General features: G+C 43.7%; 1 protein-coding gene across 1 annotated transcript in view; it reads right to left on the bottom strand.

The window, feature by feature from the left end:
- The window catches only part of PLPP4 (phospholipid phosphatase 4), a 175,033-nt gene that overhangs the window by 100,090 nt on the left and 48,067 nt on the right, over positions 1-26,876 (bottom strand). Inside the window, exon 4 of the mRNA XM_040486928.1 lies at positions 26,560-26,872. Coding sequence (XP_040342862.1) covers positions 26,560-26,872 — 313 coding nt within the window. The remainder of the gene's footprint in view (positions 1-26,559; positions 26,873-26,876) is intronic.

Raw genomic sequence — 26,876 nt, 5'->3', positions numbered from 1 at the left:
CACCAAGCAAGCAGTCCGAATGTGGTCAGAAAGTTCCACTTGGTTTAAAGCTCTTTCATTCAAGGAACTGCGTTGTCTTCTTCCTGACATCCCCCGGGCTGCCCTGGAGCCCCCCTGGGACGGTCCACACCTGGGCATGGTCTGGCTGAGCATCCACAACTGAGTCACCTGCTCCTCACAGCCCAGGGTCTGCAAGCCTGTCACTGCCTGGCGGCAAGAAGGTATAAGACCCAATGGTATGGAGTCCTGAGCCCTACCTCATCCTCTGAGAGTGCTCATACCACCAGGCAGGGCATCCACTGGGCATCTGTCGTGTGCCAGTCACCGTGTTACTGCTCAGGGTGGGGCACCTATTAAGGCAGACACAGGCCCTGTGAGTCTTGGGTCCAAAGCAGAAGACGGATGATCAGACAACAGCCACACAGTTTGGTGAGCACTGTGATGGGGGAGAAGGACTGCTGGCCAGCTCGCAGGCTCAGGAGAAGCTTCCCAGAGAAAGCAAGAGCTCAGTTGGGGCCTGGAAATCGGTCCAGGTTGGGAGAGGGGCACTGGAAGACGTGCTCCAGGAAAGAAGGGCTATGAAGCAATTTACCATCCTCTAGATCTGGAGGTCCTACTGTGATCAATAGCATATAAGGCATAATTAATTTTAAAAAGCATATAAGGCATAATTAATTTTAAAAAGCATATAAGGCGTAATTAATTTTAAAAAGCATATAAGGCGTAATTAATTTTAAAAAATAGCCTCGAGGAAGCCCACAGGCCTTACTTGGTTTCTTGTACACAAACTGCCTCCAAGGCAGGCCTCGGCCAGCACTGGCAGCTGCTGGCTGGCTCTGCCTAAGTGAGCTGCAAGACTTCACATGTAATCCTGTTAGGGTTTACCTTGTTAGTCTCAGACCCATCATTCCTGCCAAGATTTTTATGAATCTTGATTCTATTATCCTACATATTAGACTTCCATCCCCGTTTTGTGTCATGCACAAATTTGATAAGCCTACTGTCTATGTCTTTATCCAAGTTGCTGATAAAACCTTGGACAGAGGAGGTCAGATTCAGAGTCCTGAGGCATGGCCCTTGGCATCATCCCCCAGCTGTGCCCCAGATGCACGGCCACTGCCAGTATTCTCTGCATGAGCTACTCGTTCAGCCTCTGACTGCCACAGCAGCCTGATGACATAGTCTTCGGCTGTACTCAAGGGGACACTAACTCAGTAATAAGAATTGTAATACCTTGCTCATCCAGAACTCAACTATCAACATCACCCCTCTATAAGAACCAGTCAGCAATTTAAAAAGCCTCTAGGCATGTAGCACACTCAAGCACTAAAACACAGGACAGCTACTCAGACCCTCAAGTAAAACCTATTCACTCTGAATTTACACACCATTCTACTAAGGTGACTATCTCCTTTCAAGGCCCGCTACAGATTAACAGCTGCAAACTGTAGTAGAAACACAACTTGCTTTAAGTAAACACACTGTCTATGGCCTCTTACATACAAAGAAAAGCACTTAAACTATGAGAAACAAACCACAATACTTAAAACCCCCAGTCAGTGCATGGGAAAGATGCCTTCCTTACACCTCAGTACACCAAAAGGAATCACAGGACCACCTGAGGGCCACTGATTGCCAGCAGTAAGTTAAACCATGTTTGTCATTCTTTGTTTTAGAATAAAGGTAACAATTTTTAGAGAGGTGCCTGGGTGGCTCAGTCGGTTAAGTGCCTGACTTTTCAAAAAAATTTTTTTGATGTTTGTTTAGTTTTGAGAGAGAGAGAGAGAGAGAGAGAGAGCAGAAGAGGGACAGAGAGAGAGAGAGAGAGACACAGAATCCAAAGCAGGCTCCAGGCTCCAACCATCAGCACAGAGCCCGACGCAGGCTTTGAACTCATGGACTACAAGATCATGACCTGAGCCTAAGTCAAAGCGTCTGACTCGATCTCAGCTCAGGTCATGATCTCACAGTTCATGGGATAGAGCCCTGCATCGGGCTCTGCATTCACAGTGTGGAGCCTGCTTGGGATTCCCTCTCTCTCTCTCTCTTTCTCTCTCTCTCTCTCTCTGCCCTTCCCCTGTTTTCCCTTCTCTATCTCTCAAAACAAACACATTTAAAAAAATAGTTTAGAATAATGGTAACAAGTTTTTTTTTAAATGCATAATACAAGTTATTAGCAGTGTGGGTAAGCATTTATTCACTCAGTAAACTTGTCCTGCACACCAAGATGCACAAGCAGGGTTGAAATGGAATGCTGGAAAGGCTCTGCCCAACAGCAGGGACCCCAACAGGCAAGGTTCCTGCACTTACAGAGCTTACAACCTGCTGAGTGGGGACAGACAATAAAGACACCAATAAATAATAGACAGCATCAGTTCAGATTAAAATAAATACTATTAAAGGGGTACCTGGGTGGCTCAATCAGTTAAATGTCTGACTTTGGCTCAGGTTATGATCTCATGGTTCATGAGTTCAAGCCCCACATCAGGCTCTGTGCTAACAGCACAGAGCCTGGAACCTATTTAGGATTCTGTGTGTCCCTCTCTCTCTGCCCTTTCTCCACTTGTGTTCTCTCTCTCTCTCTCTCTCTCTCTCTCTCTCTCTCTGTCTCTCTCTCGTCTCAAAAATAAACATTAAAAATTATAAAATCAATATTATTCAAAAACTATTCAAAAAAAGGGGGATAAGTAATGCAGCATGGTGGGGCATGAGCACTGAACAAAATCCTCAGTAAAGGTTTCTTCAGCAAGGGATATTTGAGCAGGAAGGATAAGAAGAACCAGCCAAATCAGGCACTGTACAGAAAGTACAACCTTTCTGCTATTAGGAGGAAGTAGAGGGGGAAAAAATGCTTTGTCCCAGAAATCCCTCATCCAGGAATTAAGTCTAAGAATATAATCAGAGATATTCATGGCAACACATGAGCCAGAATGTTCAACACAATGTTGTTTACATCAGCTAAAACCCAGAGATGCCCTGTTAATGTCCAACACCAGCAAGCTGACTGTATCTAATTATTTGCCTTCATTTAATGTACTGTAGCTGTAGAAAAGGAAAAATTATTTCCCATCTACCCTTCTGAGTTCTTAACTGTATCCCTATAATAAAAGACAGATTCAGAGAAACAAATAAGAGTTTATTAACAGGTGTACCACATGGTTACATGGGAACTACCCAAGGAAAAATGAGTAACTCAAAGCAGTGGCTTAGAACTCCAGCTTATACAGCATCCCCAGTAAAGGATAATAAATCTGTGAAGGAATGACAGGACAAAGGAAGAGTTTTAGCACTTCCAAGGGTAGCTAACTGTGGGAAGGTGAAATATGAGAGGAAACTAATGGCACATAAAGGCTAATCAGTGAAGTTTGTTATTGCAAATTACTCCAGTGCCATCTCCAGGCTAATAGGGTCCAAAGTTGTCTCCATTGACCAATTTCTGTCCTTCCTGGTACAGAAGGGAGGAGGGACAACTTGAAAATTTGTGCTCCACTTTTAGGCAAAGCAGAGGAAGGCAGGGAGCCTTCCTCATCTGCCTCCTCTTGACTGCTGTCAGCTCAAAGCATCCTTATGCCAAAGTGGCACATTTTGGGGTGGTGTATTCTGCCAACCTTCACAACTTTTACAAAAACATATTGGGATGAATATTTATTGTCATAGGGAGAATATTGAGGGTGTTATGCCAAGTGGAAAAGGCATGCTACAAAACTGCCTTTCAGACAAGGCATAGCTTTTGTGTAGAAAAGTACTGAAGAAAAAAAAAATAAAAGAACACAGACCAAAATATTAACTGTGGTTTTCTCTGGCTAGTAGGACCATAAATAATTTCACTTTCTTTCCCATTTTTCTACACTGAGCCTACAATTGTTTTATAATTTGAAAACACTGATTTTTTTAAATAAAAAAAAAAACTTCTGGGGTGCTTGGGTGGCTCAGTCGGTTGACCATCCGACTTCGACTCAGGTCACGCTCTCACTGTTCGTGAGTTCAAGCCCCGCGTCGGGCTCTGTGCTGACAGCTCAGAGCCTGGAGCCTGCTTCGGGTTCTGTGCCTCCCTTTCTCTGTGCTCCTCCCCTGCTTGCACTCTGTCTCTCTCTCTCTCAAAAATAAATAAACATTAAATTTTTTTTAAAGAAACAACTTCTAACAAAGATAACTTTTTTTTTTATTTTTTTTTCAACGTTTATTTATTTTTGGGACAGAGAGAGACAGAGCATGAACGGGGGAGGGGCAGAGAGAGAGGGAGACACAGAATCGGAAACAGGCTCCAGGCTCTGAGCCATCAGCCCAGAGCCTGACGCGGGGCTCGAACTCACGGACCGCAAGATCGTGACCTGGCTGAAGTCGGACGCTTAACCGACTGTGCCACCCAGGCGCCCCCAAAGATAACTTTCTTAAAAAGCTGTGGTTCTCAAAGAGGTACGCTTCAGCTCAGAGGTAGTGCTCAGAGGGTCTGTGCCTTGGGAAACAGGCCTGACCCCACTGAGGACCCGTCACAAGAAGGTTGTGGACAGCCAGCTGTGGGCATGGGCCCTGAAGAAGATGGAAACCTGGCAGACCATGGTGTGTGTCTCAACATTTAATCAAACACACACGTGGCCACACTAATCACACTGTCACCTTTGCCACCTCCCTGCTCAGTGCTACCCTGCACAGCCTCTAAATGCCAGAGCCCAATGGGAGAAGATCAGGAGTCACCCTTCCTGGGGAGCTGACAGAGCCACGAACCCACATGATATCTCAATATCATGCCTGGACTTTTCCTCATTGCATTTCTTCCTGGGGAGGAAAAGTTGTCCAACTTGAGTGACCCATGGCTTCCCTGACTTCTCCTCTGAGCTTCTCTGTACATCTAAAGGGCAAGCCTTGACCTCATCTTCCTGTCTGTAGGCCCAGGATATGCCAACTGGAAGAGGTCCTTCCTCTAGTAGGCAGACCGTCATCTGAAGTCACCTCACTACAGCTACGTCTTTTGCTCACTATTTCCTGAGCGCCTACTATGTGCTAGCCACATCAGCAGTGGGAAGGAGAGTGGTGAACACAAAAGTCAAAGCCCTCCTCTCATGATGCCTGTAGTGGAGCAAGGCAAATGCTAAAATTATACCCGCACTCATTTGTATCTCACATGGATTTGTTCTTAGGATTTGACTCCGTTCACTGTGAAACTGAACACAGTTCACTCCAGAGTGAGACCTGCTTTCCGATTTCCCATGAGCAGGGGCTCATGATTTCCAACACAGCCAGCAGAAAAACCCAGAGTGGTTTTCAAAACACCTCAGAAACAAACAAACAAACAAAAAATCACAATGGAAACACTTCTTTCTGGAGCACAACCTTCACAAAGTTCTGTTCTTTTTTTCTTTTTTTTTTTTTTCCAAACTTAAACTAATTAAATTTAATCCAAAAAGTATTCAACCTGCCTTTAGATTCTCTGCGAAGGGAAAAAGAAAACCCTCAGGCAGTAATTCTAAGTGCTGACAAAGCAGTAGGGAAATTTTTTAAAACACTGCTCTCCTGGATTAATGCAAAGCAGGCAGCTCACGTTCTTGGGAGGAAAATGAAAACCATGATTCGCATTTCAGGCATAAAGTACACAGATAATTAATCAAGCTTCATCCAAGGCTCTTGATGCTTTTTATGCTGGCTATTCCTAAAGCTGCACTGCTTTCCAATACTGCCTGCTAACATCCAGAGAAAGGTTCCACTTGTTCAAGAAAGAAACAAGGATTATGGTAAATGAAGACAGGTTTACCTTATAAACACATGGTTCTCACAGGCAAGATGGGGTAAAGATGGGGCCAAAAGAAGGGTAGGGAAAGTTCTAGATGAACACCAACCATTTTGATGACGATGGCTTTTATTTATGGAGAGCTCCCTGCATGCCAGGCATCACCCTGCTAGCATTTATTCTCTGACAGTTTCCAACAGGTACGATTTTTCTCCCTACTTTGCAGATTCATAAACTGAGGAAGGAGAGGTTGAAGTAATTCAAGCAGAGGTCGAGCAGCATCTGATGCCAGGGGGTCTGGGGCTCCAGATCCTGGGATCCTCTAGGCACTAGGCTCAACTGCTCCTGACCATGGGTTTGTTATGACCAAGATCCACTGCAGGCACGGTGCACAGGAGGCCAGAGGGTGGGCAGCTGGGGACAAAGAGATCACCCCCACCCAACCCCAGCAAGACAGCAATGGGAACAGAGAGCTATGGAGCCAGGCAGGCCTGGACCCCCGTTCTACCTCTGCCACCTATAGAATTGACCACAGACAGATCACTGTCCCCTCCCTGCACTTCCCCTCCCAAAAAGTGAGAAAGTTAACAGCATTCACTTCATGCTGGTGTCATAAGGACCAGACGAGTTCATCGCACACAAAGCATAAGAAACTCACCTGCATGCACAGTGCGAATTTAGGATTGCTATTCCTGAATTTCCGTAAGGTAACAAAACTGCCTTTCTTTTAAATATCCTATATCGGACCATTCCACTGTTTTACAAAGAGAACTCTCCAGGTCATCCGAAACGGTGATGTGGAACAGTAACAGGTAGACTATATTTTGCAAGACTCATTTGACAATGAAAAATGTAGTCAGTGAAATTATTAGACTATGCTGTTCTCAGGCTACCCCTGTTGAATTTCTTTTTTTTTTTTTTTTGCAAAGGTAAATACACTCTCTGATGTTGAAGAATACAGTTCTTAATACATCCATTAATGAGGTCACACTCAGCATGAATATTCTGATTTCAGGCATCAATTTTTACTTTTTAGATTTTCTTAAGATGAATTAAATGGGCTTATAATAATCATAATTTTTTTAAAAAAGAATCTCACCTGGCACAGAGGAAGCATTCAAAAGGAAAGAAGCTATTCCTGCAAAATCAATTCAAAAGGCAGGCCCCGGGGCTGGAGACCCAGAAGCAAGGTCTGCACAAAGGAGGGCACAGCTCGCCTCAGGCAAAGCTGCTCCCCGACGTCCTCCACTCAGTTTTGTGTCCCACCTCTGGGTGCTGTGGCTCTTACCACCCAAACCCCAACCCCACTGGGCCCCCGAACCCCTGGCAAGCCCTTCCTGCTCTGCCAGTCCTCCATGCCAAGAAGACTGGCCCCATGGCATCCCGATCTCCAAGGACCCTGCTCTCTGCCGCTGACGTGACTCTGGCTAGTGAGGCGGGCTTGTGGCATTCAGTTCTTGTTCCCGGGCCCGGCTCGGTATCTCACACAATGGGACATAGTCAATGCACTGCCAATGCTCCTGAAGGCGTAGAGGTTATTCCTGCACCATCTTAAGGGAGGGGAGTGGAGTCTCCACCCCCAAGTCATCTACTTCTGCTCCCAGGACAAGGGAATGGGACCAAGGAAAATGACGTGTCACCATCCGCAAATATTCTGCCCCAAATGCAGGTATTCTCAGTGTGACAAGGGCTGCCCTCCAGTTTTCAAAGCTGGGCTTTACAAAGAAAACCCCTCCAGAAACACCCACCCCTGAACTTCAGGTCCATCCCTCTTCCTGATACTTAAAACAAGGTCCACAGGCAACTGCAGGTCAAAGAGACCACGAGGAGAGGACAGCGCTCGAAGGCAGGACTCACCTGTCACCTCGCATGCTCTGGGCCTGTGGACGCGTCTCTCCTACACTTGGTGCAGAAGTGTGGCAAATACATGTAGGAGAACTGTCAGGACTTCTTTTTGAAAAGCTTTACTGAGATTTAATCGACACTGTGTATGTTTAAGGTGTGTGATGTATTGGTGTGATGCACTTAAATACTACAAAGGGATTACTGCCACAGTGTTAGTTAGCACCTCCATCATGGCGCTTAACCACCATTGCTTTTTTGTGATGAGAAGATTGAAGATTTACTCTCTTTGTAAGGTGCCTGGGTGGCTCTATTGGTTAAGCATCCGACTCTTGATTTTGGCTCAGCTCATGATCCTGCAGTTCGTGAGTTCAAGCCCGGCATCAGGCTCTGAGCTGACAGCAAGGAGCCTGCCTGGGATTCTCTCTCCCTCTCTCTCTGCCCCTCCCCTGCTCATGCACTCGCTCTCTCTCTCTCTCAAAATAAATAAATAAACTTAAAAACATATTTACTCTCTTCGCAACTTTCAGATACATAACACAGTACTGTTAATTACAGTCACTATGCCGTCCATTAGATTTCTAGAATTTATTCCTCTGATACCTGGACGTTGGTGAGGAAAAGGAGGAGACACTGGGATTTCCTTTTGAGCAAGAGTTTGTTTTGATAAAAAGAAGCTCTCCTCACTAGCTGCCCTACAGAGGCTGTCTAGAAACAGAGCTGCATTCAAATGATCCCAACAGGATTTTGAAAGGACGAGCCCTAACGTGCAGAACTGACGCCTCAAGAGGAGCAAAGGAAGTCACCTGCTACAGCAGCCTGTGGGGCCAGGAGTCAAGAGACGGAGGTTCTAGACTCAGCTCTGCCCCTGAACAACAAGGAGGATCTCAGTAAGGACCTCTGGGAAACAAGGCAGAGGGTGATGGATGAGACAACGTCTAGAGCCAGGTCAGGCCAGACACTGGGTATAATATAATTCACCCGGCGGTACCTTCCAGTAAAATGTCAACATTCCGTTTGCTCGTCGTGTGTCTATCCCCTTCATGTCCATGATTTCGCAGAGGTTGTCAGGGTCATTTCATTATCAGGAAGCCTCACTACCAGTCCCTCCTCTTCCCCACCCCCACCCAAATCTGCTCTGAATTGTTCCAACTCATAAAATACTCAATTTAAATGTTTCACGGAAAGCATTTCATCTTGCTTATTAACAGTGTGACACTGGGCACATTCTTTAACCTCTCTAAGCCTTGGTTTTCTCATCCAAAAACATGAAAAATTATAAAATTCTTATCTCACAGGAGCAAAGTGCCTGGCATATAGTAAGTGGTCAATAAATATGAATTATCACCACTAACATCATCGTCATCTTCGTCATCGTCAAACCACCACAGTTTGCTACTTCCAGCAAACAGTAAAAGGATCTTTTGTGTTAGGAAAAAAATCAAAGCAAATATCAAAGCATCTGTGTTTCACACGATTTTCCGTGAGTAAGCTGTTCATATGTTTAAAGTCCAATTTAATATGTTCTCATTCCGTGGCTAAAAATCTTTGCACTGGTCCACAAAACTAAATTAAAGCACAACACATTCAGGAACCAAGTATTTCCGTCATTAAATAAAAAGATAAGCAGGGACCTTCTATATAACACTGTCATCAATATCACGTACATTCATTCAGGTCTGATATGCTCAGACAAGGTAACAGAGAAAAGCAAATTCTGAGCCAAGTCTTAGAAAATAGGTAGGATTTTAGATACATAAAGGAGAGGTCACTTGAATGATGACTCCAAAAGCCATAAAAATATTCACAGGTAAAAGTAAGAATCAGTGGATTTTTAAAATATAATTTTATATACTAAAAAACATAAACTGTGTGCAAGAAAAAATTGAAAAATCTATTTAAAGAGATATCTAATTCAAGATGGCTGATGCAACCCATTCACTTTGTCTCTCTTCCCTCTCAAAAAACACAACTGAAAAGAAAGAAAACATTAAGAAATCCATAGCCAGGTTTTAGAGCATCCAGGAGTGTCCATCAGTAAAGCAGAATAGCGGGGGAGAAAAACTAGGGAAAAGAGAAAGCAAGTGGAAATAAAATACTGGATAATACAACACACATGAAACCTCCCTGAAAAAAGAGTTTAGCCAGAGAAGGGAAACCCAAAATTCTGTGTACAAATTCCCTTCAAATTACTGGGTAACTCAGACATTGCAATGTGCAGGACAGGACTCCAAGGATCCCATTGGAAAGTAACAGCCACAGTCTAAAAGTAAAACAGGAAATTCCAGCAGCTAGCCAGTGCCAGGAGATAGAGTTTGGAGTTGAAGTTCTTCCAAGTTAGCATTTCTACTGAAACCTCGGAAGAGCCAAATTATACTAATAAAAAGCACCTCCCAGAACTAAAGGATGTACCCTAGGATCAAAGGCAAAACCAAGATAGACTTATACAAACATAGCCTAGAACCAAGATTCTAAGGATGAAGGCGACCCAGCAATAAATTAACTTCATGCAAGAACACACCTCAACACTCTTTGGCAGACAATAATGATCTATCGTCTCCATAATGTATGATTCATAAGCTCCAATATGCAATAAAAAATTACTACACATACAAAAGAAGCAGTAAAATGTGACCCATAATCATCAGGAAAAAAAAAAATCAGAACCATAGATCACCTTGATGTTACAATTAGCAGAAAAGGACTTTCTGTTATAAATACATTAAAAGATTATAGGGAAAGAAGAATAGAATGAACAAGTGGAAAACATCAGCAAAGAAACTAAAACTCTAAAAAAGAATCAAATGGAAATTCTAAACTGGAAAAAAATGAACTGAAATAAAGCATTTATTGCGTGGGCTTAGCAGCAGAATAGACATAGTAGAAAATAAAGAATTGGTGAATTTGAAGATAAACCAATAGAAACTACCTTAAATTGAGCCACAGGGAAGAAAGAAATAAAAATAAAATAGAACACAGCATTCCAAGACTTGTGGAATAATATGAAACTGTCTAATAAGGGTGCTTGAGTGGCTCAGTCAGTTAAGTATCAGAATTCAGTTCAGGTCATGATCTTGTGGTTTGTGGGTTCGAACCCTGCATCCAGCTCTGTGCTGACAGCTCAGAGCCTGAAGCCTGTTTCAGATTCTGTGTCTCCCTCTCTCTCTGCCCCTCCCCCGCTCACACTCTGTCTCTCTCTCTCTCTCAAAAATAAACATTAAAAAAAGTTTTAATAAAAATAAAATAAAATAAAACTAATATCTGTGTGAATGAAAAACCAAAAGAAACAGAGAGAGAAAATGGGGCAGAAAAAATATTAATGTCTTATTAATATTTAACTGATGAAAGACATCAAACCATAGCTCTGAGAATCTCCATGAACCCAAGCAGGAAATGTACAATGAGACCAACCTAGACACATCATACTCAAACTGCAAAAGATCAAAGGTGAAGAGAAATTCTTAAAAGCAGCCAGAGGGGAAAACACATGACATTCAGGAAAGTAACAATAACAAAGACAGCTGACTTCTCATCAGAAAGAATGGAATCTGCAATTCAAAGCCATCTCTAAATAGCTGAAAGAAAACTGTTAACCTAGAATTCTACATCCAACAAAAGTATCTTTCAAAAATAAAGATAATCCCAATAGAACAAAGTCCAAGAGAACCTATTTCTAGCAAATCTGCCCTGCAAGAAAAGCTTAAAGGGGGCACCTGGGTGGCTCCGTCGGTTAGGCATCTGACTTTGGCTCAGGTTATGATCTCACAGTTTGTGAGTTCAAGCCCCGCATCGGGCTCTGTGCTGACAGCTCACAGCCTGGAACCTGCATCAGATTCTGTGTCTCCCTCTCTCTGTATCCCTCCTCCATTCACTCGCTCACTCTCTCTCTCTCTCTCTCTCAAAAATAAGTAAATGTTAAAAAATTAAAAAAAGAAAAAAGAAAAGCTAAAGGAAGTTCTTCAGGATGAAGGCATATAATCCTAAAGGAAAACACTAAATCTGAAAGAAATAACAAAGAACATTGGAAATGCTAAGTATGTGGGTAAATACTTTCAATGTAATTTCTATAAAGGTATATGGACTGTTTAAGACAAAAACAAATGTTTTATGTGATTCATACATAGAAGTGAAATCTATGACAGTATTTCAAAGGCATAAGGGAAGAAATGAAAGTATGCTGTCATAATGTTTTTATGCTGTATTTTATGCTGTATTTGAAATCTGTTTGAAATATTGACTTAATGGTGACAAGTAAAAAATGCATATTGTAATCTCTAGAGAAACTATTAAAATTTTTGAAGAGGTGTAGCTAAAACTACAATAAAGGAGATAAAATAGCATAGTAACAAATGTTAATTTAAAAGAAAAGAGAGGTGTCTGAGTGGTTCAGTCTGTTAAACATCCAATTTCAGTTCAGGTGATGATCTTGCAGTTCCTGGGTTTGAGCCCTGCGTTGGGCTCTGTGCTGACAGCTCAGAGCCTGGAGTCTGCTTCTGATTCTGTGTCTCCCTCTCTCTCTGCCCCTCCCCAACTCACACACTGTCTCTCTCTCTCTCTCTCTCTCTCTCTCTCAACAATAAATAAACATTAAAAAAATTTTAAAGAAAAGAGAAAAAAGGAACAAATAACAGGACAAATAAAAGACAAATAAGATGGTAGACTTAAACTCAACCACATCAATAATTGCATTAAATGTAAATGGCTTAACCACTTGAAATAAATGGCAGAGATTGGCCATACTGGATAAAATTAAAAGGTACAACTAAATGTTGTTTATAAGACACATACATTAAACATAAAATACAGGTAGGTTGAAAGTAAAAGTATGGAAAATATATTCTATGCAGGCATTACCCTCAAAAAAGATAATGTAGCTAGCTATATCTTGTATTAGATAAAGTGTACTTCAAGATAAGGAATATTAACACAAAGATGAAAACTTCTTAATGATAAAAGGTTTATCAGAGGGAGATAAAATTTAAGAACACTAGGGGCGCCTGGGTGGCGCAGTCGGTTAAGCGTCCGACTTCAGCCAGGTCACGATCTCGCGGTCCGTGAGTTCGAGCCCCGCGTCGGGCTCTGGGCTGATGGCTCAGAGCCTGGAGCCTGTTTCTGATTCTGTGTCTCCCTCTCTCTCTGCCCCTCCCCCGTTCATGCTCTGTCTCTCTCTGTCCCAAAAAAATAAATAAACGTTAAAAAAAAAAATTTAAAAAAAAAAAAAAATTTAAGAACACTAATCTGAAATGCAGACATAGGAATTCTGACCTCCAAATCACTAAAGGAAAAAAAGAAGGGTGGCAAAGAAAACTTGAGCTATTTAGCTACACGCAAGAAATTAGGGGGTAAAAAAGCAAAAGGAAGCACCACAAAAATAAAACAGAATAAGCTGGCAGTAGTATGACAAAATATTAGTTACTTCTTCCAAAAATGTAAATGCTTTAATTACCATAGTTTGAGGGATAGCATATCTTCACATTAAAAAGACCAAGTCAGGGGCACATGGCTGGCTCAGTTGGTACAGCATGCTACTCTTAATCTCAGGGTCATGAGTTTGAACCTCATGTTGTGGGTAGAGATTACTTTTTTAAAAAAAAGACCACATTATAAAGAATGAATTTTTTTATAGTAAGAATATAGAAGATTTGAATAGTATAGTCAGCTTGCTTTAATATATTTAGAGCTTTGTACCTATCAAACACAAACTATTCATTATGTTCAAGCTATATAAATTTACAAAAAATTGACCACATATGTGGCCACACAGAAAATCAGAACAAGTTATGAAACACAAAAATCACACAAGCCGCTCTCTCTGATCTCAATACAATGAAATTACTGCATCATTATCCATTATTATTATTAGTATCCACTATTATCCATATCATCATTAAGACCAGGGAACTGAAGCACAGAGAGATAAAGCAACTTCCAAGTTCACACAGATAGTAACAGAAGATTAGTGGTTTGAACTCAGGCATCCTGACTCTGGAGCTTGCAGTCTTAACCTCCATGCTATGTTTGTTCCCAGAGGTAAGGGGCCATATACCTTACAATTGAAACTGCAACAAGATTCACTTGCAATTCCATGGACATATGAGAATTTGTAACTGGTAATGGTATCACGGAGAAGACAATGTCTACTCCACAACTGAAAACTATACAGAAACAGCAATTTAAATCCTCTACCTCACTCCATGCATAAAAATAAATTTCCGATACGTTAAAGAATTAAAATTAAAGAACAAAGCATAAAATACTAGACAATACAGAACGTTTCTATTTTAGATGAAAGAGGGCTTTCTAAATAGGACACAAACTCTGAAACCATACAGGGAAAGACTGATAGATTTAACTACACAAAAATTTAAATGTGCGCATAATAGAAACTGCAAAGAAATTTAAAAGTCAACCACAGACACAGAGAAGATAGCTGCAACATATGAAAGAAAAGATTCATATCTTTAAGGCATAAAGCACTCCTACACTTCAGTAAGATGAAGCATGGATTAAGGGAAATGATATTTCACTAAAGAAATACAAATTGGCCAGCAGACACATGAAAAGATGCTCAACATCACTCACTCTCAGGGAAATGTAAATCAAAACCACAATGAGATATCACCTCACACCTGTCAGAATAGCTAAACTCAAAAACACAAGAAACGAGTGTTGGCGAGGACGTGGAGGGAAAGGAACCCTTGTGCACTGTTGGTGGGAATGCAAACTGGTGCAGCCACTGTGAATAGACTGAAGGTTCCTTAAAAAGTTAAAAACAGATCCAGTAATTGCACTACCGGGTATCTACCCAAAAAAATATAAAAACACTAACTGAAAAGGGTACATGTACCCGTTTATAGCAACATTATTTACAATAGCCACATTATAGAAGCAACCCAGGTGTCAATCAATAGACGAATTGGATAAAAAAGATGTGTGTGTGTGTCTATGTGTGTTTATATATGTGTGTGTATATATATACATACACAATGGAATATTATTCAACCATAAAAAGAATGAAATCTCGCCATTTGCAACGATGTGGATGGAACTAGAGAGTATAATGCTAAGTGAAATAAGTCAGAGAATGACAAATACCATATGATTTCACATACATGTGGAATTTAAGAAACAAAACAAACAAGCAAAGGAAAAAGAGAGAGAGACAAACTGAGAGACAGATGTTTAACTATAGAGAGCAAACAGATAGTCACCAGAGGGAAGATGAGTGGGGGATGGGTGAAATGGGTGATGGGGATTAAGAAGTGCACTTGTCCTGATAAGTAACTGGGTGATATACGTAATTGTTGAATCGCTATACTGTATACCTGCAACTAATATAACACTATATATTAACCATAATGGAATTAAAATTAAAACTTAATTAAAAATTTTTTTTAACATTTCTTTAGTCTTGAGAGACAGAGACAGAGAGAGAGAGAGAGACAGAGCATGAACAGGAGAGGGGCAGACAGAGAGGGAGACACAGAATCTGAAGCAGGCTCCAGGCTCTGAGCTGTCAGCACAGAGCCAAATGTGGGACTTGAACACATGAACTGTGAGACCATAACCTGAGCCAAAGTCGGATGCTTAACCAACTGAGCCACCCAGGCACCCCAAAATTAAAGCCTAATTTTAAAAAGGAAATAAAAACTGCCAATACACAATGAAAAGACACAAATGTAATATTCTGTCCTACGGTACAAATATAAAACATTACCAACACCCAGCATTGGCAAGGATGTCGAAAAACAGAATGTAAACATGGACAGCCAGCCCTTTGGATGGACAACTGAGCAACATCCATCAGAATTTAAAACACACATGGTCTTCCGATTCTGTGTCTCCCTCTCTCTCTGCCCCTCCCCCGTTCATGCTCTGTCTCTCTCTGTCCCAAAAATAAATAAACGTTGAAAAAAAAATTAAAAAAAAAAAAATAAAACACACATGGTCTTCGACCATGAAATTTCATTTGCAAAAGCTTATCACAGCAATACTTTAACAGGTGCACTACAGTGTAAGCACAATTGCAATGTTGTCTGTTGTACTGAGACATGAAAACACCCTAAAATTCCCTGAGTAGGTTAATATGATGAAATACCCACAGCCAATAAAAAGAATCAAGTAGATCTAAATTAAGTAAAAAAAAAAATTTGTCAGGGTGTCTCAGTTTTTATTAAACTTTTATTTATTTTATTTTATATTTACCTATATTTTTATTATGTGTAAATACATAATATATTCAAAATGTATATTTTATGTACACACACACACACACACACACACACACACACACACAAACTACAACTGAGCACAACATAGATGAATCTCAGAAACGTGCCAGGCAACATAGTCCCACAAAAGAGTACACATTGTTTAAAAGTTTGACTTTAAAAAGTGAAGGGAATGAACGGGCAGAGAGGTGAAGCAGTCCTGAGAGAGGTAAGCCATCCTTACCCTTCTCAGGTAAGCCATCCTTACCCTTCTCTGTTGTTTCAATTTTTCCAACTATTTCATAGTCTTAAAAAAAATTTTTTTTAATGTTTACTTATTGAAAGACAGGGAAAGACAGAGCATGAGCATGGGAGGGGCAGAGAGAGGTGGGTACACAGCATTCAAACCAGGCTCCAGGTTCTGAGCTGTCAGCACAGAGCCCGACATGGGGCTCAAACTCACAAACCGAGAGATCATGACCTGAGCTGAAGTCGGACGCTCAACCGACTGAGCCACCCAGGTGCCCCTATTTCATAATCTTAAAGAAAATGTTTAAGTGAAGAGACACATTCATTCCCACTATATACATGCTCTTCTGTGTAAAACCCTTTCTAATATTTGCCCAAATCAAACATGCTGCCCACAGTTTAACTCTGACATCTATTTTTGGAGAGTCCTTTTTCCCTTTAACTACTACATCATAAAATGTTACCATGTTTCTTCCCAATTTTCAAAATTATCGTTTTAATAGACAATTTATCGTGTCCGTAATTTATCAAACTATTATTCCAGTGTTGACCACTTGACTTTTATTTTAGTTTTATTTGACAAATATATTTGCTTTTATGGAACACAGCAGTGAATATCTTATACATGAGGATATTTTTGCATCTCTACATCAGTGCCTCAACATATTTTTCTAACACTTCTAAGTCAAAGGACAGGAATAATTTCAGGTCTGTCTGTCTATGCACTGAAATACCACTCTTCAAAAGGCTTATGTCCAGGGTGCCTGGGTGGCTCAGTCGGTTAAGGGGCCGACTTCGGCTCAGGTCACCATCTCATGGGTGGGTTCAAGCCCTGCGTCGGGCTCTGTGCTGACAGCTCAGAGCCTGGAACCTGCTTCAGATTCTGTGTTTCCTTCTCTCCCTGCCCCTCCCTCACTCATGCTCTGTCTCTATCCATAATGAATGCACGTTAAAAAAAATGTTTTTAAAGGCTTATGTCCATTTACATTTCCACCTGCAGCCTCAGATCACATCTGTTTCACCACAACCTTGCACATCTGGGTGTTAATCTTTACCTTCTGGTTTTCCTTTCAATATTTTAGTTGATATTAAATATAGAAAGGTTGATTTTTGACACATTCCCACTACAGATATGTCTAAAGCAATCACAAAAAGATCACACAGCCCCATCTAAGAATATTTCATTAGGTTCTTCCCCTCCCCATAACAGGAAACTTCTACATTGATTTTTCTGATTCTATATGAAGGTAATAAATGCTTACCGTAAAATAATGTAGACAATAAATAGCATGAAGAAAAAAGCAAATATTATATAATGCCATCGGCTAAAATAACCACTGTTACAATTTTGTTGTATATCTTTATAGCGATTTTCCTTATAGATATCAACACAAACTGATTTCATTACATTACCATATGAAAGTAGCATCGTGCACACTTACATAACCTACTTTTTACCACCTCACAATTTATGGGTATCTTCCGCAAGTCAACAAACAGTCGTCTATGTTACTAATTTCAATGGCTCCACATTCTTTGGTCCCAGCACAATAAAAAGTGTGTGCTGATCTATATGCAATGTCATTTTGCTGCTTTCAGATGGATGTTTTGCCTTTCTATGGAAATCACAGATTTATAAAGGTGCGTTCGCTATTTGTATTACTAGTTCCCTGTTAGTTCTGCTGCCCACTCTTCTCTTCAAGAGCTCTGCTCTTTTCTCATTGATTGGCAAGAGCTTTCTGTATATAAGGAGTGTTAACTCCTTACTGTGTAAATCAGGACAACAATATCACCTCTTGCGGTGGGGGTGGGGGGGGGAACTTGCAAAGATGAAATCATCTAAGGTGTGACAAGTGCCTAGAACAAAGTTGATCTACAGTACATGTTAAAGCTCATCTCCTTTCCTCCCTCTGTAACCAAAGTGGAGATACAGGTCAATGAAAAGATACTGACAGGTACATAGGTATTGGTCAATTCATTTTGTCAGTGATTTCTTGGATGATTATTCAGAATGCTTCCCCCAGACTTCTGAAATCCTAGTTCAAGGCGCAGCTCTCCTGTGGTGCTAAGAGCTGCATTCTTCTTCTTATTATTACGCTGTGATATTAGGGGGTTTTTTCACTCACCTTCATCTCCACCTGCCCACAGGAAGCATGATGGAGCCAGGGACACAGAGTGGCTTTACCACTATGTACCAGCTTTGTAGCTGGCACCTGTTACGCATCATTTCATCCTTACAGCCCCCTGGCAGGTGTTATTTCTTATCCCCACTTCACAGATGAGGAAGCTAGGGCACACCCTTGCAATCAGCAGTCAGAAAATAATTCCAAAGCCCTTGCACTGACTACGGTGGCCAGGCTGCCTGCCTGCCTGCCTGCCTGCCTGCCTGTAGAGTGGGGACCCAGCTCGTGGCTTCTTCGGGGCATTCGGGGCCACCACGGGCTTTCACAAAGTAACTGCTCAACAGATGGAGATTAAAGCAGCACACATCCCTAATTCAGAAGCGGAGCTAGACGAAGAAAGGCCAAATCCTTCTTTAAAAACCTCAAGTGAATAACAACCTAGCATTTCCACTCCTAGGTATATACCCAACAGAAATTACAAATATGTTCACGAAAAAAAAGAAAGGAAGAAAGAAAGAAGACAGACAGACAATAACAGCATTAGCCCAAATCAACAAATAACCCCAATATCCATAAACAGCAAAGTGAGTAAAGCAAGAGGTAAGTCATGCCATGAAAGCTCTATGGCAATAAGAATTAACAAACTACAACTAAGTACAACATGGATAAATCTCAAAACCACGCTGAGCAAAGCAGCCGTATGAAAAAGTACCTGCTGTATGATTCCATTTATATGGAGCTCAGAACTGAACCCTGGGAGCAGGGGAAATGGGGCTTGGTGGGCAGAGGGTATTCTGGGAAGCTGTGCAATTATATATCATGCATTTGTTTCCTTGTGTATTTTATTTTTAGGTTGAATTCAATGAGATTCTTGCTTTTGTAGGTCAAAACAGTCAAATATCAGCCACTGCATATGGTTCGAAATAACACTTTCATAAAAATGTTTTTAAAACCCTTCGGAAAAGGAGAAAAGAAATGTCTCCCAGTGACTGGCAGACTGCCTACTTTTCTGAAAACCAACCTAAATGCTCCTCCTACGGATTCTGACCCTGTTTCTTGCTCCTTTGTCTGCAGTGGAGACCGAATCACAACTAGTCTCTCACCTTTGTAGGACAGTTTTTCAGTCACATATTGAAAGCTGGTGATGCGGCCATCCCTGGGCTCAAGACTCCCAGATTCTCTGTGCCTCCTGCTCGTCCATCCTGGGACATCTCCAAGTCCCTCTACACCTTTGTGCCTTTGGTTAATGATGGCACCGGCGGGTATGGTTCTGTGTCAGTCCACCTCCGCACTGTAAACCGGTGCTTCTGATTCACCCACAGGTTGTATTTACTAAAGAAACAAGTATTACTATGATGATTTTCATATTTAAGAACACTATCATAGGAAAATAGAGGGAGGTATGGTGCTTTTATGAGCCTTGTGTGGGTCATAAACGGCATCATCTTTATAACTAATTGAGATAACTTTGTCTACAAGTTATGAAACTAATGATCTCCTTTTCGTCGTGTTATAAGCATTTATCTCCCTGTGGCAGAACATCATCAATTCTCAGAATTCTGGGTTCAGCAGACTCACTTTACAGTGGCAAATAATATTTCAAGCAGAAGGCTGCTCCATTTATCAGATGACAAGGCAGAAGCCTCCCCAGGGAGGGAAGAGATGCTCACCGCACTCCACCCACTCCGACTGGGGGTGGACAGGGCCCTGGGAAGGTGTCTGATGGAAAACTCCCTGCGCAGGGCTTCGGACACTGGGTGTCGGAAGAAAATGATAAGAATGCAGCATTTTCCTTTCACATGGTCCAATGCAGTTATGCTAATGCCCCTTCGGATTTGATGTCCTAAAATCACTGTTGTAAACGGCCAGCAATGTAAGTCACATATGAGAAACGACAGTACTGGGACCACCTGTCCATTAGACAGCGAGCCAGCCACGCTGCTCTATGGGGGTACGGCTCACTGAATGAGCTCATTCATGAGCTCAAGTTACATACTTGCCTCACGGGGACTAAAAGGAATCATGCGAAATGTATTTAAAGAAGTTTACTAGTTTATAGAAATCCCGTAGTAAATCATTTGTAATCAGAGTATTGTTAGCTACCTATAGCGTTTCTCTTTAGCGTACATTATGGATTCATCTTAACAAAAGGACAATGGTAATAACATTTCCATTTACTGAGCACCCATGATAAGCTGAATACTCTCTCATTTAATACTCCCAAGCCTTACGTTCATGGGTACTGCTATTTTTTCTGTGGAACAGAGGGAGAAACAAGGATCTAAGCTGGATAAATACTTTCCCCAAAGGCTCATGCAACTAATAAGTGTCAAAATCTGGATTCAAGCCTCAGCAACCAATGTCAAAGGCCATGGTCCTGACCACTGTGCTACACTGCTATTCTCAGACACCAACTATACGTAGTAGAGATTCACAAGAGTGGGGAGAAGGCATCTCATTTTTGTTCCATGTACTGTAGGTGCTTAAAGCACCTTATCTCCTAGGGCGCCTAGGTGGCTCAGTCGGTTAAGCGTCCAACTTCGACTCAGGTCATGATCTCATGATCTCACAGTTTGTGGATTCCAGCCCCGCATCAGCCTCTGTGCTGACAGCTCAGAACCTGGAGCCTGCTTCCGATTCTTTGTCTCTCTCCCTGTCCCTCCCCCGCTCACACACTCTCTCAAAAATAAATGAGTAAACATTAAAAAAAAATTTTTTTTAAGGACAGGGGTTATAAAAAAAAAAAGCATCTTATATACTAACATCCAATGAGGTAAGTATTGTTCTTCTTTCTCACATGAAGAAATCGAGGTTCGGAGATTTTAGGCAACTTGCTGGTTAGTGGCAGAGCTAAAATCCAAACATAGACCTGTCTAGCTCCAAAGTCCATAGTCTTTCATCATACCACTTTGCCTCAAATGACTTTGTTTCTAGAGAGCAAGCAAAATTATTCCAAGTGTATTAGCCAGATGGAACAGACTTGTGCTTCGGTAGCTAATCAATCCCTAAAATCGCCATTAACGCAAAAAGTTTCCTTCTGGCCCACAAAGTCCACTGCCAATGCTATGACTCTCCAGGGAAGCTGTCTCTCTGCTTACGTGGAGAAGTTCTGCCGTCTCAACACACAGCTGCATGCTCGTCCCCAACAGAGGAGGACAATGACAGGCCACTAAAGGCCACTAAATTTACGCTGCCCCAACCGGAGCTCACCACCTGTCGAACACCCACATTCCATATGGCCCCACCTAATGGCAGGAGTTGGGGAAGGGTAGTCTGTGCAGCCAGAAAAGAACCAGAGGAGACCCTCCAGCACAAGAAGGTGTAGGCTGCACGTCAGTAGTTCCCAAATGTGGTGGACAGAAGGCGCACCTGTTGAAAATGCAGATTCCCAGGGCTCCATTCCATATGTTGATTCAGTGAAGTCTGAGCTGGGCCCCAGGAAAGTCTGATGCACGTGGTCGGCAAACCTTTAAGGAAGCCTCATTCTGCACTGAGGCAGATCGCCCTGGGGTCTATGTGACCACCAGAAATGGCCATCAGAAATCGAACGCAATCTGGTGAGCACTCAAGAGGCACAGACCGCACTGGTGGCAAGGCCTGGCTGGGAATATAGACAAAGCAAAGAAGACGATGACACAGTGCCGGCCCCCACAATCCAACAGCTGGCAGTATGGAGCCAGCCACGGAGACAGCTGACCGCAACCCAGGCCCCCAGAGCGCACACACCGTGGGGCACAGCAGCTGGGCACTGTCACTTACAAACGTAAACAGGGCCTACGTGCCCGAGGGAGCTGTCCTTTTCCACCACCAGGCAAGTGTCTTACCATGAGGCTTTTTTGTTTCAAATCTCCCAGGGCTCCCCAGTTACTGCTTATAAAGGAATGTCCACGCTTCCCAGCGAGGCACTGAGACCACCCACATTGCTGTCCCAGACTCACTTCCTGCCCCTCCTACCAGCCACCTCCAGACCCACACTCTATGCTGAGGCCACGCCCAGAGACCTGATCCCCATCCAAAATGTGCCTCCAGACCTCTAGGCCTTTGCTCCAGGCCACTCTGTCCACAGGAATGTCCTCGGGCCTGCTGCTGGATACTCAAGACTCAGGTAAGGTGCCAGTTCTGGGCAGCCTTCCCTGGCACCTGTCCCCACCTTCCCATCCCTCCTGGGGCTAATTAACCCCTCCTCAGTAAACGGAGCACTTTGCTCCAACTACAACTGTCCTTGGCCTCGAGCCCCGGACAGGACTCTTCGGGGTAATACTGCAAGATACGTTAGTTTCCGTCACTACTCCAAAAATCCTACCCGACAGCTAGTGCCCTCAGGCAAATCACCTGGACCAGCAAAGGTGCCAAAGTTTCCCTGTGTCTGTTTGGAATGATACCAACCAGAGTGCACCAACGAAGGGGAAGGAAAAGAACTCGTACAGTGCTGGCCCCTAGAAGGTGCCAAATAAGCATCTGTCACCTGGATGGATGATAAAAACGTTGGGAGGAAAAACTTCCAAAGCAAGCGATTACACTGGGGAAAATCACTAGTGGTCCACTGTGTGCTTGCTCGGCCAACCTGTGAGCTCCCAGAAGGCCCCCCCCGGCTTGTTTTAACCCCCCGTGCCGCCCCCCCCCCACACCCCGCACCCAGTACAGGTCTCCTGCACAGGAAGTGCTCCAAGAAAGACACAGGATTGATCTGAATTGAGGCAAATGTCATCCACTCGCTGAGCAACCCACAGCTCCCAGAGGGACATCCCAGACAGGGGGCCACTCAGAGCGGGTAGTGGAGAGAGGGACTGAGGACCCCAGGGAACCCGGGCTCACAGGTGAATCAGGTAGATTGCCTTCCCCCTCCACCAGCATTTCTGATTGTTGTCTTATTTCCAGAGCCCTTTCTGCAGCGCTATAAAGAAAGGGTTTTCCAGTTGAACTGATGTCCTGGAGGCAAGGGCCAAAAGGTGCAAGAGAGAGTATACACACCCTCCAGTTCTTTAATCTACCAATTAGGTTCTGACCTGCAAGTTTCTCTCCCCACACCTCACCCTCTGGGCTCCAGAGACTAAGGGAGACCCTGCAAAATCTGTAACATATCCTAATCCCGTCTCTTAGGGCATGGGACCCATAACTACCACCCCATGCCCTTTGAAATGTCATCCTAAGAGTCTGCTCTGAGAACCAGAGTGATGCCTCTTCCCACACATCATTCTACGCCATTCATTTGCTTCTCCGGAGACAATAGGTCACGGTAAGGGGATCGCTTCTGGAATGCAGTCACTTTTGCTCTAGTTTCCAAAGTCTGGTGCCAGACACATTCTATCTCAGTGGCTGATGGCTGTGGGACGTGGGGTTCAGCTGCCTGTTCAGATCCAGATTATACCTCCTGCTACCTGAGTGTCCTCAGGCCAGCTACTCACCCTGTCTAAATCTTGGTTTCTTTGTTTGAATGTCTTAGGCACAGTAAACCCTTGAGAGCCACGCACCGGCTGTTATTCTTCCTGAAGCAGTATAGCGAGGTGACTAAGAGTCCAGATGACGCAGAAGGACCATCTAGATTTGGATCTCAGGGCTTCCCATATTCGCTCTGTGACTTGGGCGGTTCCTTAACCTGTCTTTGCTTCGGCCTCTTCATGCGTGAACACAAATGCCAACATACCCGCTTCGTGGAGTGTGTGTAAGGGTTAAATCTGTGTGATCATCTTCATTACTGCCTGGCACGTAATAAACCTTCAATAAATGGCACTTACTGTACTGGTGACAGCAGTAAAAGTGGAGGTAATATACTACCAACAGTGTAACACTGGCTGCGAGGCTGTTGACTGACCACCTCGTATCCACACTGAGTTTGCTCACCGAGGTCCGGTGCTGGTTTTGCAGGTACACACAAGCTCACAGAATCTGCCGGAGCCTTGGGTGGCAGGAAAATGGAGGAAGCCCACTGAAGCTCCTCCTCTCTGCTCTGCCCACACTCCATAAGTAAGAGCAAAGGGGCCTCCGGGCAAGCTTCAGAGCACTAAATGCAGCCTCAAAGCTACACATTGTACTCTGATTTTTCCTAAACACTGGGCTCCTCTAACCGTTTTATTCCCTGTTCGGTTAAGCTTTCTGTGCCAGCCCTGATTTGTGTTACTCGTTACTAATTTTCTTCCCGGTGGTTTGAACTTCTTGGTCAGGGCTGCCCAAAGGACATTGCACACCTCTTGGATGGTCTATGGGGGGTTCCTGGAGGGCATGCTCTTGGGATCCTGAATCGCCAAACCTCAGCACTAAACCTGGCCTAGAGACAGAGAAGTGGTTCCCTAAGTAGAAAGGAAAAGCATATAACCCTACAACCTCAAGGTCCAAAACTGCATTTCATTAGCACTCACTCCAAGTCTACAGGAGCATGTGGGCCTCAGGCAGTGGGGTCTTGCTCTCACTCAGAGAAAATATAATCACAGAACAGGTGCATCTACAGGTGACGTCCTCCCAGAGGCACAAGTTTGCAAAGAAGCAAGGTGTCTCCCCTCCCCCCAAAAAGATTATTCTCTTATCCTGAGAAATAGGGTACATACAACGAGCAGAAGCAGATGATGACTTTTACCAGCTACACTGGACCCAGCTGCAGAGAAAGTGGATGCAGCTTGCCCAGAAGGATTTTCTCAACCCACTCTGCTACGGAGACCACCACCTTCATGAGCACAGGTGGGTACAAACCACTGAAATCTTGCCATCAGACCAGCGCTGGAGAAAGGAAGAACAAACCTTCCCCCCAAATCCAGCCTCTGTTATCCCACCAGAAGCTTATCTAAGAAAACAAAGGGTCATCTGTATCTATGTGCGCCTAGCCTGTCCTTCCGGAAGTCGTTATCTCTGCCTGATGATAACAGCATCTGAACATCCAAGATTCCCACCCAGGCAGTCTCACACCGATACCAAAGCTGGTCTTTGCAGGTAAAAGAGCCACAAGTTGGATCCACTGTACTGGTTCCAACTGACAGAAAATCAGGGAATCACCCCAAAACACCATCAGTGCCCAAATGTTTCCCTTTGCGTAACGGCAGATCCCCCATTAATACAAAGGGGAACTTTGGAGAAAAGAATATAAAACTGCCTGATTTTTACATAACGTTCCTTGAGGAAGTAAAAAAGCACATAAAGCAGTAATTATCACATTTTCAAAGCCACTGCACAGAGCGTCATATATCTGTAAACATCTCATAAATGTTTTGGGGGCTATTTGAAATCTGAAAACAATATAAATATTTGCATACCGTTGGACCCTTTCATTATCTGACAATTTCCAGCAACAATCAAACCAGGCAGCCTACCAGCCTACCTCACTTTATTTCAGCATTACACACACTCACATTTACCAAACAAACGTCTGGTAAACCCTGTGCACTGAACATTATTTTATCATTTCTATCATATAATAATATAATGGAACTAGCCTATCTGCCAATCAGATCTGGCCCCATCTGATCACACAGCAATCTCTAGTTTTAATATATGTTCCAAAGGTAGAAAGATGGAGTAAGAGAAGGGAAAAGTGTTTTTTTTGTTTTTCCAAATGCATCAAAACCCAACTGAAGTTCTTCTAATTCCTTCTTCGCACTGAATAACAGCAGTGTTTAGTCAGAAGCTGGGAGAGGGGGCTTGCCTGCATCTGGGGGAACTCATCACCCTTTATGATGGTGTGAATCAATACTCTGGATGAATTTAATCCCTAGTAAAGAAAAACATGCAAGAAAGGGTCTTTCTTTCCATGTGTATACCCTGGGCTGCACGAAACAGAAGTCAACTCACAGCCTCCCACCTGCCATCAATGACTCCAGGCTGGGGCAGAAATCCAGAGAGGGGCCTCCTGTTTGGAATGGCTGCATGCATGGGCTTTTCAAAAGAACCTGGCAAGTCCAGAAAGTTCATGCAACTTTAATATTTCAAATGTGTCAGAAAACAGTCATGGGCGCAGGGGCAAAGAGAACCTGACCAGCTAACGTAGGGTCAAGTGCAGGTGCCGTCGCCTGCCTGGCAAGAGATCATAGGGGGCTGTGGAGTGGGTCTGAGCTGGTGTTAAAGGTTCGGATCTGAAAGGCAGAGACGGCGACAGCTCTCTGCTGCTTGGGCCTCGGGGGCCGGCGGGTAGCGGGTCCCTGAGGCGCCCTGGGGTTCAGACATCTCTAAAAGAGCCTGCGCCCGGAGCCCCCTCCTCTTTCCAAGATCGCTATTTCCAGGTACCAGCCGCTCGGAGCCACCAGAGGCATTTCGCTGCTATCCCCATTAGCGCCCGCCCGCACCCTAAGCGGACAAGGGCTCCGCACTGAGCTCGGGGCGTACGGATCCCGTACCTCGGGCCGCGGCCCCCGACTTCCCCAGCCTCCGCAGCAACAGTTTTCCAGCCAGAGAAGTACCGCAAACGTCTCCTGGGGGAAACGCTCACCTGAACCCCGGTCGCCAAAGCCAGGGCCAGGGCCACGGAAGGAGATCCAGCCTGGCCCTGCGCACGGCGATGGGAGATGGGCCAGGAGGAAGGACTGCAAACGTCGGGCTCAGAAGATCGCACAGAAAGAGAAACTTCCCGAGTGCGCGAGCGAGGTTGCGCTCCCGCTTCCAGGGGTGCAACCTGAGTCCCCGGGCAGCTGGTGCGCAGCCGGCGACAAGCGCAGGCGAGGGGACCCGAGCGGCGGCCGGTCCCGCTCCCTGGTGCGATGGGGGGTGGCGGGAGCGAGTCTTCGTCCGGCGTACGTGGGTCCCTCC

The sequence above is a fragment of the Herpailurus yagouaroundi genome, unplaced genomic scaffold (genome assembly GCF_014898765.1).
Source record: "Herpailurus yagouaroundi ecotype Mexico unplaced genomic scaffold, PumYag 163, whole genome shotgun sequence".
Classification (NCBI taxonomy): domain Eukaryota; kingdom Metazoa; phylum Chordata; class Mammalia; order Carnivora; family Felidae; genus Herpailurus; species Herpailurus yagouaroundi.
This window is presented reverse-complemented; position numbering and strand designations above follow the sequence as displayed.